Source organism: Serinus canaria, chromosome 4 (genome assembly GCF_022539315.1).
Source record: "Serinus canaria isolate serCan28SL12 chromosome 4, serCan2020, whole genome shotgun sequence".
NCBI lineage: Eukaryota > Metazoa > Chordata > Aves > Passeriformes > Fringillidae > Serinus > Serinus canaria.
In genome coordinates this window covers 48,209,703-48,223,779 of record NC_066317.1, presented here as the reverse complement: position 1 = coordinate 48,223,779, position 14,077 = coordinate 48,209,703, and the positions used below count along the sequence as shown (strand labels likewise).

Below are 14,077 nucleotides of genomic sequence, written 5' to 3'. Positions count from 1 at the left end.
CTAGCTTACCCACAGAAGAAAAAAGTGAACTAAATTACAAATAATTTTACAAAAGCCAAACCAAACTGTTTCTTATTATTAGTTTGTTTTTGAAAGGAGCAAATACAGTTGAGCTGTTTACAGTTCCCCTGTAATGAAGAGAAAAAGTTGTGTAAAGGTTTTGTGTGGGTCAGCTTTCTAATAAGACATCCTTTTTCTACCTCAACAAATTCATTTATTTAGAACTGTCAAGAAGGACAAAAAAAAATATCCAAGATATTAGTCAACATTCTTTGGCAGCTCCCAATTCAATACTGGCTATAAACTGTCTCATCTTTCTAACTCCCAAACCCACACTCAGTATTGCAAAATTCCTTTACCTTGAACTTTAGGGAATCACTGGGGGGGTACACTTCTACAGGGTACCACTATTACACCATTTAAAGATACTTTTTTCTTCCCTTTGACAACAAGAAAAATACAGGAGAAAAATTTGTCATGTGTAAAGGAGAAATTGGAATCTGGTGTTTAATGTATTTTAAATTTATGTAAAGATCTTCAAGCTCTATGGATCACAAGTATAAAACATCACTTGTCAATTCACTACTGAAATAATGAGCATTCAGGAAGATACTGCTGCAACCTAAACTGTCAGATACCAGCTGATCTTTCACTGAGCAGAATTTTTAAAACAGATAAAATAATTGCATTCAGCATCCAGGCCTAAGTGACATTGTCAACCAGTGCTATGAAAAAGTAAAATAGAAGTGTTACTTACAGTTACTAGATGCTCCTCTATAGTTCAACATGTACTGATCTGTTACCAGCATCCTTTAAGTTTGCTACATACATGTCCCAACAGCTTCATATTCTCCTTCTGTGTAGCATCTCCAACTCAAATATAAGAAAATACACTGCTGTGTTTAAGCAGACACTCACTTAATTAGTCAAATGACGAATGGTGCTTTGGATGGGAGGGAAGAGAAGCCACCCCCATTCAACTGCCAGTAAATGTAACAGAAAACACTACATGTTGACCATATAAATGACTGCATTTTCTAATAAGCCAAGAAAAAACAAGAGAGATGGCTACACATGGATTTCAGCAGTGTGTGCATATACTGCATCCTCCACTGAATTCATTCCAGCTTGCAAGACATTGATGTATTTTCTGACTGACTCTGCTTAGCAGACAAGCTTTTGAAATGGTACTTTCAGCCCACAAGCTTTTAGATGACAATCAAATCAAGATTTAATCAGTTCAACTTTGAACCAGAACAGCCCCTCATCCTGCAGATCAGCCCCTGGAAATATATTTATGTTGATTTTTTTTCTCTTCAGCTGCCTGTATAAACATGAAAATTTAAAAAAAATGTAAAGCAAAAATCCACTCTTTGAAGACAAAATTCTTCTTAAGGCTGTAAACCTCCGACTTCCTGAAGGTGCATTGCAGGAATGGTAGAAATTGATTTAGTGAAAGGCTTCTATTAGTGAGAGCACTGTTCTCATTGCAAAGTCCCTCCCCTTGCTATAATCAATAATTTAAGCAAAGCCAAGAATCATGTCAGACAAAATGACCAGGATAACTTGACTGTCTCTTTCTTACAGAGTACAAGTAAAATTAAATTAAGGTCTGAATGGGAATGTATTCTAATTTAAAAATTAATTTGGCCAATTTGAGTTGTGCTTTTGGCTTTCATGTTGATTAGGGGAGGAGAGATGGGGTCCTTTGTCCCTTACTAAAAACTTCTCAGGTTCAGAGAAGTGTCCAAAATCCACTTCCAAGAAGTAAAAGCCATAACCTTTGATTTAGAGTATTTTTTTGGTTACGTGCAAACAAAAAATGTGCTCTACAAGGTTAAAACTCTGACTTGTGCATCATGACAGTGCTGCTTCTCTCTCAGTACCCTGCAATGTCTGAGTTAATAACTGATACAGGGTTTAAAATTTAAATTGAGCTCTGCAGAATCTCAATTCAAAAGCAATTAAAAACACAAAAAATGCATTTAGTTACATTGTGTTATTATTTAGGATGAAATAGTTTTATTAAGGAACAGTTTCAGTGAAGAGTTCTGAGAATGATTTTCAAGCTAAAGACTTGAAGTAGTACTAATATGTAATAAATCAGTCCAGTGTATCAAATTATATACATATAAAATAATCAACATAACGAATAGCAGTTAAAAGCCAATCCCTATAATACACCACCATATAAAAATGGATTAAAATGCTTCAGAGACACTCTAAGCAGGAAGCAAAAATAAATGCTCTATATTTGGAGTTGTCCTCTCCCTCTCTCCCCAGCTATTTCTCATCACCAAAGTATCATGGACAAATCTACTTTGCAAGCCAAAGGACACGCACTGCTGGGGTTTACAAAACCAGATCCAGACACTGCAAGGGGCCCACTTAATGTCATTATCTTGAGCTCTGTGGCATCCAGATACTGGACATTTAGGGCCTAATCCTGAGTACCCAGGGGCTCTCAGAATGAAGCCATTGAGTCTTAACAGCAAATACATGTGCTTTCATGGTATTGCTTAAAAAAGGCTTCATGTCCCTTCCGGCAGGGACCAGACATTCATTCTCAAGCGAGGACTGAGTTCAGAGCAAGGTCTCTGCAGCATGCCAGGTCCTATCACACAACACCTCTTCTGGCCCATGGAAATGCTCAGTACTGCTCTGAATCTACCCACCTTCCCCTGATGCAACAGCAACAAACCCAAGGCTGCCTGCAGCACCATCTATCCTACATCTTGGTGGTACATGCTATAGGTTTCTGTATATTCAGAAATTTCTGTATGTGCAATACCATAACTTTGAACAGCACCATTGTGACTCAAGGGACCCACAGCCCCACTTCAGCCAATCCCAAGTTGCTAATTAAAGCTGAACTCAACTTCAATCAGCTAACTCTTGACTTACGTGAGAATTCAGCACACAAGGAACCAGTGCACTGAGAGACTGGGATATAAAGGAGTCACTAATTTGGGGAGATTATATGAGATACCTCCAGATGCAAACATAACAGGTCAGGAACTTGAGGAGGATTTAAGTCTGTGCTCCTCACTGTACAGACATCTCCTTCCACTGGGGCTTGAACCAGGATCTGACTTTCTCTTGGCAATACTTCAGTTGATAACTCAGAGCTCCCCATTTTTGTGTTCTTTAAGTTTTCAGAACTTCTGTGAAATAACATCCCAGCACAGGCAAAATCCCCAGTACTCACTTCTGCTGTCAAACTTAGTCCATCTGATTTACTGCCATGGCCTTTGTCTAGCCTTTCTTGCCTAACCTACTGTCTACAAACATCCCTGCTTGCTTCCAGCTCTCCTGCAGTTGGTGCCAAGTCCTTATTTATCTCCACAGCTGCATATTATTCACTCTCCTTTTGCTTCCCCCTCTGATGCATCCCTCCTCCAGGTCATGTTCCCATCTTCCAGCCCATCCTCCCCACTTCACAACCCACATGTTCCCCCACCACCTTTCTCCTCTGAGAGCAGCAGGGAGACCAGCTCAGCACTGCTGGGCCCAACACTGGGATCACAGCAGGTGCTCACAGGAGCAACCACAGGGGCCAGGCTTTGCATTTCCCCTCTGCAGAGTGCAAAGAGGCAGGAATATCTTCTGATCAGGAAAGCCCCAAACTGTGCTGGCCAACCCAAGCTTGTACACCTGGGGAGTTGCTGCTACCCCAGCAGCTGCAAGGTCCTCAGAGAGCTCAAGGGCCACTGCACAGCCTAGAGACTCATTCTGCTGAGTGGCCATACCATTCCTCTACCACACCTCCTGCAGCTGATACACAGGAGCCTAGAAGATAACAAACAAGCACACAAACAGGCTGCAAAGAGCTTCAGAGCACACAGGCCCCACCTAGAAGAAGATAACCTTGTTCTCAGCTTGCCTTAACAAACAGAGGCCTGCACATGACGTGTCCTCCCAAAGGTAATGCTGTTTCTTCCTTCCCTTCCCTTCCCCAGAGATATCTATACCCATTTCAAAGCATCAATCAGGTGGATTGAAGTTTGGCCTGACTTCTATGCAGCATTTAGAAGTGCTGAGGCAGAGGTTTACTGGATCGATTTTGGCCATAATTTTTTATTACTTGAACAGCTTTACAAACTGGAATTTTTTTTTTTTTTTTTTAAGGAAAGGTGGTTAGTCTGGTATCAGCTTATTGTGGCTTTTCTTCCATGCAGCTTCCTGCATTACCATCCCTCTGAAATCAGGATCCTGACTTTTCCCTATTACCTTCTCTGTTTTCTTTTCTGTGATTTGTTTTTCCCTTCCTCTTTGTTTGGTCCTGTGTCTGACAATCCTAGGCATAGAAGAGCTTTTCCAGCAAGATGCATTTAACTTCAGAGAGGACATACAGCATCCAGAACTACACACTTCTATCCCCAAACTACAAAAGCTTGGAAAGTTTCCAAAAATAGTTTGTCAAGTACCTGACATGATTAAGTTATTTCACTTCTGAAACTCGAGTCTGCCCTATAGATGCTCAGAAGAGTTTTCCACTTTGCTACAGCACACAAAAAGCATGTCCTAATATCTCTTAACATTACACACTCATGTAAAGTGCATTGTGGAGTTAAGGGAAACGTGCAGTGCTCTGGGCATCTTGTGAACCACTCAGGCAGTAGCACAAGGTGGGCATTTACTTCTCTGAGTTGTCTTGTCACCACCTCTATTTCCAATTGCCACCTTTTGCTTTCCCATGCAGGTATTCCACATCTTCCAGGTGCAGGCCCTGCAAGCATATGTTTATCCTTCAACTACACATTTTACTGAATAGAAAAATATTCATTTTTAACACTCTCAAAACCATAGTACTTATACAAAGCAGCACTACGATATTTCCTGGATTAGGAATTCTGTATTTTACTAAGGTAACATGGGAAATGTCCCTGAAAAGACAAACACCAAATAAGAAATGAAGTATCAAGGGCAAAACAACCCAGTTATGAGACTCCCATCAAGTGGCCAGAAGTTCAGCTGGAGTAAGGTCAAAATCAATGAAGATGTGTCAGTTAGGACTGGGCCACATTTGACACTGTAGCCAAGGAGGAAGGACAGAGCTAGCCGAAGGACAGAGCTAGCCCCAGCAATGCTTTAGTAGGCAGAGCACAGCCACCACAAGGCAACTGTCTTCAAACTCAATCTCCCCCTGCTTCAGGGCACCCAGGCAGAGATGTCACACTAGGAGAGAGCTGTTTTTACAGAGAACATGACAAACCATCCCAGACCCTTTTGGAACAGTACAGCAGACATCAAACAGGGAGCTATTTTTAAAACAAAGACAGTTATAGTAAATGAACAAATTTCATTTCTGCACTACAGGGCAGGTGTTTCACACTCTGTTCAGATGGTTAATTAATCTGTCAGTGTTACCTAATGTGCATCCTGTTCAGCCTATGATTGTTTCTCCAAATGCAAGTCCTAGCTCTTGCCTCTTCTCTGCTGCCTGTCTTGGACACCACCAGACATCTCAAGGGACACCAGGTGGACAGCTGAACCAAGCTCACTCTAGGGAGCAAATTGAATGGCTCTGATGAACTGAAAAGTCATTATCTTTTTGGCAAACAGTTAAGTATGAAGCTGTAACTGTAACACATTCTGGAAATACCTCTTCCGTAGTCCCAAATTTTGGTAATTGCAAACAGAGTTTGGAAGAGGATATTAATCACTGCTATATAAAGCATCTATTCTCCCATTCCTGAATTTAGGCATGTTAATTCACTTTCACATACCCATTTTTGTTATCTATCTCAAATCAAAAGGCTGCTGATTATGACTCTTAATTGTGGAATCTGGGTGCTGATTGCCACTCTTAATCGAGGAATTTCAAGTCAGAGCATTCAAACATCCAAGATAAGGTTTTAGGTATCTCCACTGAGAATCACAGAATGAAACCAACCTGACTGCCTAAACCCAGCAAGCAGCCTTCCTGTGCAGCTGATAGTGGCAATGTGTACTTGAGAGGATCATCTTTCAAGTTCAATTTATTATCAAGTTCAATTTATTTTATAGCCTTCTACCAGTAGACCCTAAAACTGTGAATATCGTATAACCATGGCTGCCTTTGAAGTTTTATTTCTTTTAAACTGACCCTAAAATCTTCTTATAGGGATGGATAAATAAGAGACAAACATGCAGTTAGTAACTTCACATGCAGAATGTTACCTACACACACACTGGGGATATAGAGCAATAGTCACCTTTCTTACTTCATAAGCAGTCAGCAAACAGTCAAGCCTGAGACTATAAAACATGCACTATTCTTGAGACATGGTTATCAGTAACATGCAGGATTAAAAAAATATAACAGCCCAATATTAAAAGTTGCCAGCCTTTAGGAGATGCACAGCAGCTGTGAAGCAGAGGCTTATTCCCAAAAATCCGAAAATTGGGTGCTTACTTAGAACCTTACAACTGTATAGGTGGTTCCCTGTCTAGTTTTATAGGACTTGTGTTAATCCACAATGTAAGTGAATGTATTTTTAGTACATAAATCTTTTCTCCCACTCAGAAACACAGAAAACATGTTCTGATCAAGTAACAGACTTATTGTCTGTATCAGATAGGTACTGCAAAGGAAGAATCGTGCTTTTAAGGGGACATCCATTTTAATTTGGTCGAAGATGCTGGTAAAAATCAGAGGCAGAATTGACCACTGCTATAAGTCTTTCTGACAAGCTCATGATTTCCTGTAATTTTTATTGTGTTAGGAGGGCTATTGTCCCCAGCCATGCTGTTCTTTCAGAGCACTGGGCCCTCTGTGCAAGAGCAGCACTCCCATCCCCAAGGGCTGCTCTTCCAGCTGCCCTTTCTGCACGGGCTGGAACTGGTTTATCTGGAACCAGCTGTTAAACTGCCCTCTGGTCGCTGCTCAGAGACCAGCAGCAGACAGGCACTGGCATATTGCAGTAGCACACAGCAGCAGTGCTCCTGAAAAAGGATACTTGTGGTTCTAATACCCCTTTGATTTCAACTAGGAAGAGATGAGGCACCATGTGACCCAAAGGCTGAGAGACTGGGGAGCCAGAGGAGGCTGCTGCCCCTGCACATCCTCCCACAACCCCAAAGAGGGCAAGAAGGGCAGCTGGCATAGAGCAAGAAACATCTGTGGCTCTCTAGCACCATGTGTCCAACATCTCAGGGCCTTTTCTAATTATGGGGCTATTCCTGGCTCTAGAAGGAGGGGGTTTTATTTAAATTAAAACAGAAAGCAAAAGCAAATTGCAATTTTCTTGTTGGTTAGGAGACAAAGAGAATTCTTTTTATTTTCTGAAGAATCCCGATTTCCAATTCATTAGAGATTTTTACACAGAGCACTGCATTTTACTATGGCAGAATAACTTTCCACTGAAATTGTTTTTAAGGTGATACAAAGATTAAGAAATGTGCCTGCCTTCTAGGGAGCTTCTTAACAAAAAAAAGCAATCCACAAAAGGAAAACATCACCGTCACTCTCTCCTAGGTTTGAGCTCTGGGGCATGTGCTTTGCTGCTGCTTGCACCACATAGATTCATACAATAAATACATACAAATTTATCCAGGTGAAACTGATGAATACACAGAGAGGGAAAGAAGGAATAGGTAGATGGTGTAATAATACAAGATGTGTTTCCTTTGAAAGCCAGACCAAGGAAAGTTTCTTGAGAGAGAAGGAGGAAGCACTCTCCATGATGTGAACCCAGTTCTGGTCCATTTGCAGTATTAAAAGCACCTGGAGCTGGTGTGGTTATTAATAAGACTCTTTCCAAATGACAGAGGATTCAGCTGGAGAGATAGAGCAGGTCCCAGGGGAGATGCAGAGCCTGAGGCCAAGGGAGGCAGGTCTCCTTGTTTGGAGGACTGCCTGCAGTGCTGGGTGTCAATCAGCTCTGGTGGAAAGTCACTGCCTGTCTCTAGGAAGGCTGCCTGAAAACCCATTAGGGCTTGGCATGTGCTAAGATCTCACTCGACATCCCACTGCTTTGCTGACTATAGGTTTTTTTCTGCTTCTAAAATTCCCACAGACCCTTTTTTTTTTTTTTTTTAAGTACTAAATCTCAGAAAGAAGGTTAGATAGCTGAAAGCACTAATAAAATTATCTGAAAGTTGAGGTCTATGTAGATGCACATACAGCTAATTTCCCTGGAGGAGGAAAAGTTTCCTCCAAACACATTTCTTATACTGTACTGTGCTTGGGGAGCTCAGTGGCCATTATTAATGGATTCTATCATGTCTGTTTATCAGCATTAACATTTGTTTAAACAAATCCGTTGTTTTGTATTTTTAAATTGAGTTGGATTTATTTTTTACCTCATCAGTCAGAGAGAAGGTCAAGGCTCTTGAAAACACCTTTTTATTAGACCACACATAGAAATACCCTGCCCTAAGGAGACTTCAGGAGGATTTTATCTAAACAATGATGCATTCCAAGTGCAATCAATTAAGAATAAAGGTTTCAGGATTTTTAAATTACACAACTCCAAAAGAAAACACATGAAAACAAAACAACAAAAATACCTCACAAAACAACATTCAGATTTCCAGGATTTGAACAACGAAATATTGTTAAGAGTCGGAAGAACAAGACAAAACCATTCACAAGCCCTGAAAGAAGCATATTGTTATTTTCAACACTGTCTTCTCAGGAAAACCATATTTCTGCATAAACTGAAATGCTAAATACGATCTCTGGACAGAAAATTATTAATTCCCCAGGTATCTGCTAGACTACATTCTTTAATGGATTAGCTGTTCTCAGTACTGGGGGATTTCTTACTTCCCACAAGTCATATGACTAAAACTCTACTGCATATTTTTTTCCCCTAGATAAATGTCTTTCTTTCTTTGGACCCTAACATCAACTGTTGGAGCATAAATGCAAGGCTTGGGGAGCACTGAGCTGTGAAGACCCCAGATGATGCTCTCCTCCGACCCCAGATGCAGTGGCAGTGAAGAGCCCTGTCCATGCCCAAAACCACAGACCTCCAGGACAGACACCACCAGGGCTCACTGCATAGCTCCTCAGCTAGGAGGGCTTCTCTTTACCCATGTTGGCACATAGGGAGGGAACATCATCAAATGACTGGTATGTAGCAGGCACACTTACAAAGTTGTGCATTACAAAAGTAAAAATCTTCACTGAACCTAAAAATCATCATTGAGAAAAGCTTTTTTGTTGTGTGTAGGTAGCTATCAGTAGTTCAGCAACCATGCTTTTCTCACAACACGCACCCACTGATTACTGAAGAGCAATTATTTATAAAATAGCAAGAGGTGCAGTCAGCATATTTCTAGGACCCTGTATAGGCCATCTGCTGGTGCCTTTCTTAAAGCTGCTACAATCAACCAGGAAGATTCCAAGTATTCCCAAGCAGACAAGCAGCTGTGTGCAAGTCCAGTGCTTGCATTTTGATACAATCCACTTCCCCAGTGAAACTGCTAAACTACCTCTGTCCTTCCTGGCACCAGCTGAGGAAAGCTAAGCAATCCCTTTCTAAAACAAGGCTGTGAGGAGCCTTTGCTTGTGTACCTGTTTCATCGGGCGAGCTTGGCGAGGCGCTGTCCTGGGACAGGGTAGTCCAGCTGGAGTCCTCATCACTTGGGGCCAGGTTTTGAATCCTGTGGAGGGCACAGTCTGTTTTGGCCCCAGTTTTTGGGTGATCCTTCTTTGTCTCAGGGCTTGATGACACTGTGGCAACCTGGCCATCCTCTGGGCTCGGCATCTTGTTCTGTTTCCGGGGCAGGACTTCCCCATTGACAATAACGGTAGAAGCCTGGCTGTTGCTTTGTGCAGACTTGTCTTCCATCCCAACGAAACCCTGCTCTAGATCTCGAGCTGATGTCTCTAGATCCGCATAGTAATTCAGGAAGCTCTTGGTCCTTCTCGGCTGCGAGGGTAATATTTCACAGCCAGAGGAATCCTGCGGGATCGGCTCATTGCTTTCAAACTTCTCAGAAGTTACATTTACGCCTGCAGTGGTACCGAGGTTTTTGTTGGGATCCTGCTGTCCCTGCTCGGCAGCTTTCCTCAGCTGGTTTTCTCCGTTCTTCACCAGCTTTATATTGGCAGAGCCGTTCCCCAGAAGGGGCTGGACTGCTGGATCAGAAAGCCCCATGGCTGTCTGAATGTTAGTCAGCGCGTACTTTTTCCTGCACTTGGGAGGAGTGCTGTTCTTGGTCTCTGTGTGCCTGATTTCTGCATTGAGGAGCTCGTTGTGGGAGGAGCGCAGGTTCAGGGTGTTGGGCGGGGTGGCGGGGCTGTTGCGGTTCACAGCGTCCGTGGTGCTGCCGCTCGCCATAAACACTGCCAGCGCGTCCACGCCGGAATCGACTGCAAAGCAAAGGGAACACCCGTGAAACACATTCATTGCACACACTCATTTGCTAGGGCTTCTGGTAAAGGCATGTAGCACTTTATGGAGGAAAATTACCACAACCTAAGTGGGTAAGAGAAGAGACAAAAGCTTTTCTTATTAAATAAGGAAGAACAGAGGCAGAAAAAAATACGGAGAGATTATCAGGACCACGAAGATGAGAAAAAGCAGAAAGCTTGACCCTATACAAGACAATTTTATGACAGATTTTTCATTTCTGAATCTGTTGCAGGCAGGCTCTGGGACAGCACGGGTGCCCTTTGCAAATGCCTGGGACTCTCACTATCTTACCATAACTCTTTCAGTATTTCATCTCTGTCTCGGATGAGGAGAGAAAGATGTCCTCAAGTGCTCATCACTAGGAAGCAGAAATTTGAACTATTTCTAAGCAGACTGCTGACAGATGCTGCTTCTTTTTCATCTTTGGGTAGTGCTGTTACTGCTAAACCTGACTGGCTGGTCAGCTGTTGACTCCTAACACTTGCATTTTCTCTGTCTTTCTTTCTTTTCCCTTCCTCCCCTGTCACCTTCCTTTTTTATTTTTTTTTAAGGAAGGGATGTAGAGGGTCAGGGAAGACAAGCAGAAGATCACAAAGGTGTATTTGACTTTCAGGGGCAGGGAAAAAAATCCCTTGACAAAACACCCCGCTGGAATTCAATCAACTTCAAACAAAGGGCTTGCTCCAGAGATGGTTTACTATTTCTATGGCTCACAAAGTTCAAGCTTAAGGACAAAACATACATCCTAGGGCACTACACCGTTAAATTCTTTTGTCTGCTTTTAAACAAGTTTCTGATTTTTCTTAGCCATGGGCACAGCTCATATTTTGAAAAAATATTAGAGTTTATTGAGAGAACAGATTTTTAGACTATTAAAATTATTGAAATATAGCTCTTAAAAAAAAAAAACTCTTTAAAAAAACCCTGTAATTTGTTCCTGTACTGTCTATTTATGGCTTCCACTAATCTGCACAATACTCCATGAACACCCCAATTTACTGTAACAGTCACTGTTGTTTTATACCTGGCAACTAAATTAGAAGCCAATTAATAAATCACTCCCATCTGCACAACATGAAACACCCTTTCTGTTGTTCCTAATTCTCAGTTATCATTGACTGCTTATATTGCACATAAAAAGGTATCAGGGGCTTATCCAGGAATGAAAAGCTGTAATTTGAGCTAGCCGATGACAGATCATTCCAGCTGAGCTGTGCTGCATCTTTGAACATTTGATACATGACAGAACTGACTGATGTACAGATTTACAAGAGATTAAATATATGGGTTTTAAAAAACATATAATACATAAACAGAGTGAAAAGGAGCACTTCACATTGATACCTAAATGTCGGCACAGTTGCCAGTGTTCCCTCCTCTTTGATGTGCTGTCAAAGCTGCTCACTTGCAAACATGACTCTGGCTCATTTGAAACCAAGCAGATCAAGCAATAATACCGTTTGTTCCCTGAATCACCCACCCAGCTGTTGAAGAACAATTTCTAAAACTTGTTAGAATTTAAATAAATTTTACCATTTTTCATGTTTGCCAATTTCTCAAGTCCTGGTTAGTCAGTCTAAAGCAACTGCAAATTCTTTAGAAGAAGATCACCCCATGGACATGCTATGCCATCATCTTAGGCAATGGCTATCAAATATCCCGGAAAAAACTTTAGCCACAAGAGACTTTAAAACACAACTATTATAAAATTTAAAGGAACTTTATAAATTACTCCTCAGATAAACACGTCATATACACACACAGAGCTTCCTGAATCGTGTTCAAAACCAATCAGGTCGGATGTAAGCAATGTTGCATCTGATCAGATGTTACCAAAATGTTTTACATGAAACAGCTTTCTACATATCAAATGGTTGCTTTGTATTCTTTTCCAAATCCCTCAAAATCTGACAACATGAAAGTCACACAAAAAAGTACAGAAATAGGGCAGGATAATTTTCCCCCACACTGCCTGACCTTTAGAATTTGTGCAATTGCATGGTATCTAGGGATTTCACTAGATTGCATTTTACTTCATGCTTCAACAAATTAAAACAAGCATTTATGTTTTCCACCAATAAATACAATTACCAGAATATAGAACAAGACAGAAATTTATTCTCCTTTGTTACAGACGAGCTACTTCATGCAATGTTTGCCACTATTTTTGTCACTGAACAAATTTCTTAAAAAATAATCTTCTAGACAAAGCTTAAGTATTTGCCTGCCAGCTTATCTTTAGCTTGTTCCCTGATGTTATTGTTTCATTGCTCGGAAATATTGTTAATAATAAGACCTTGGAAATAATGCAACACAATGTATTACATTTTACTAATCTGCTTGATAAAGGTTCTCCATTGAATTGATGAACATTGGCACATTGTTCAATGCCTGAGCCAAGGAGTCTTTGAGGCTCTCACAGTGTTTGTGACTTGGCTGTTAAATTGGGCTGGTGTATGACCATGAGCAGAAAAATGTCAAAACAAACCTTTCACTAGACACCATCTCCCCTCCCTCCTGACCCCATCTCAGGTGACCTGTTGATCAAACCATCATGATCAAATGATCAATGAACAGGCAGACAGTAGCACAAGGAGTGCACAGAGTGAAGCCAGCTGCTCTCTCTTGGGGACCATGAGCCTGCTCGCTGGCTGTCACCCTGCACTCCCAGCCACGCCCTGGGATGAACATGGCCAGCTTCCCTCTGCTCTTGGAAGCAGACAGATGTGAGCAAAAGGGAGAAAAAAAAAAAAGAGAAAAGAAGGCAAAAAGAGAAAAAGAAATACAGATGGGGAGATCTTCCATCTCAAGGGTAGAAGTTGCTATGAGACTGGGACTAACTGAAGTGCCAGAAGAATTGGAATGCAAGGAAATGCCTAAGAGCACTGAGGAAAGATTGCATAGCAGAACAGTGGAAGAAAGAAGAGCAATAGCCTGTCCCTCTTCCTTTATACAGGACACAATGACACATCACTTTTCCCAGGGGAAGCACATGCCAACTTTCTAATTTAAAACTTCAGTAAAATGCAGGAGCTCTAGATTCCTGCATCCAGGGCTGCCACAGGCAGACTCCATCCCCCTCTCAGACAGCTCCTCGTGCTGCCTGGCTACCAGCAAGGACCATGCTACTGGCACAGGGCTCCATATTTTCCATTTCTCTACCTTCTGCTGAAAAGCAAACACAAATGGACAACCAGACCAGGAATCATTGAGTTGAAACATATATCTCAGTGTAAGTGGGAGAACACTGCTAAGCTGTAAGTGAGTAAAAGTAGGGTATTACACTAAAATATATTCTACTCTGGTGAAAAGCTAGCAACAATTAGAACATGATCATTACTGGGAATAATAACATGGTTAAATTGTTGGTTCTTCAGGACAGCACTTTACTTGGTAGAAGATCTGTCATAGCAATTCATTAAGGGTTTCAGCTTGCTTACTTTTTAAACGAACTTTCAGTCTCAACTTTAGACTTTTAGCATTCTTACAGATCTAGACTAAAATACTTTTACCATTCTCACAGATATAGATTAAAATATTTTTACTACTGTAATGTGTTTAGCATAGAGTAATGCCAACTCTCTAAGGATCACAATAATACAAAAAATGCTATTACTTGAATGGCTTTTATAGATGTTTTTCTATCTTGTCATGTAACTTTTAGAGCTAGAAGAAAGAGATAGAAAATGTCATTGCAAACAAAGAATAGTGCATGGCCAATTTCTCTT

General features: G+C 41.3%; 1 protein-coding gene across 14 annotated transcripts in view; it reads right to left on the bottom strand.

Moving 5' to 3' along the window:
* APBB2 (amyloid beta precursor protein binding family B member 2) overlaps positions 1–14,077 on the bottom strand; it is a 157,819-nt gene that overhangs the window by 74,407 nt on the left and 69,335 nt on the right. For all 14 annotated transcript variants that reach the window (XM_050973728.1, XM_050973729.1, XM_050973725.1 and 11 more), the window contains one exon: positions 9,506–10,306. In XM_050973728.1, coding sequence (XP_050829685.1) covers positions 9,506–10,306 — 801 coding nt within the window. The remainder of the gene's footprint in view (positions 1–9,505; positions 10,307–14,077) is intronic.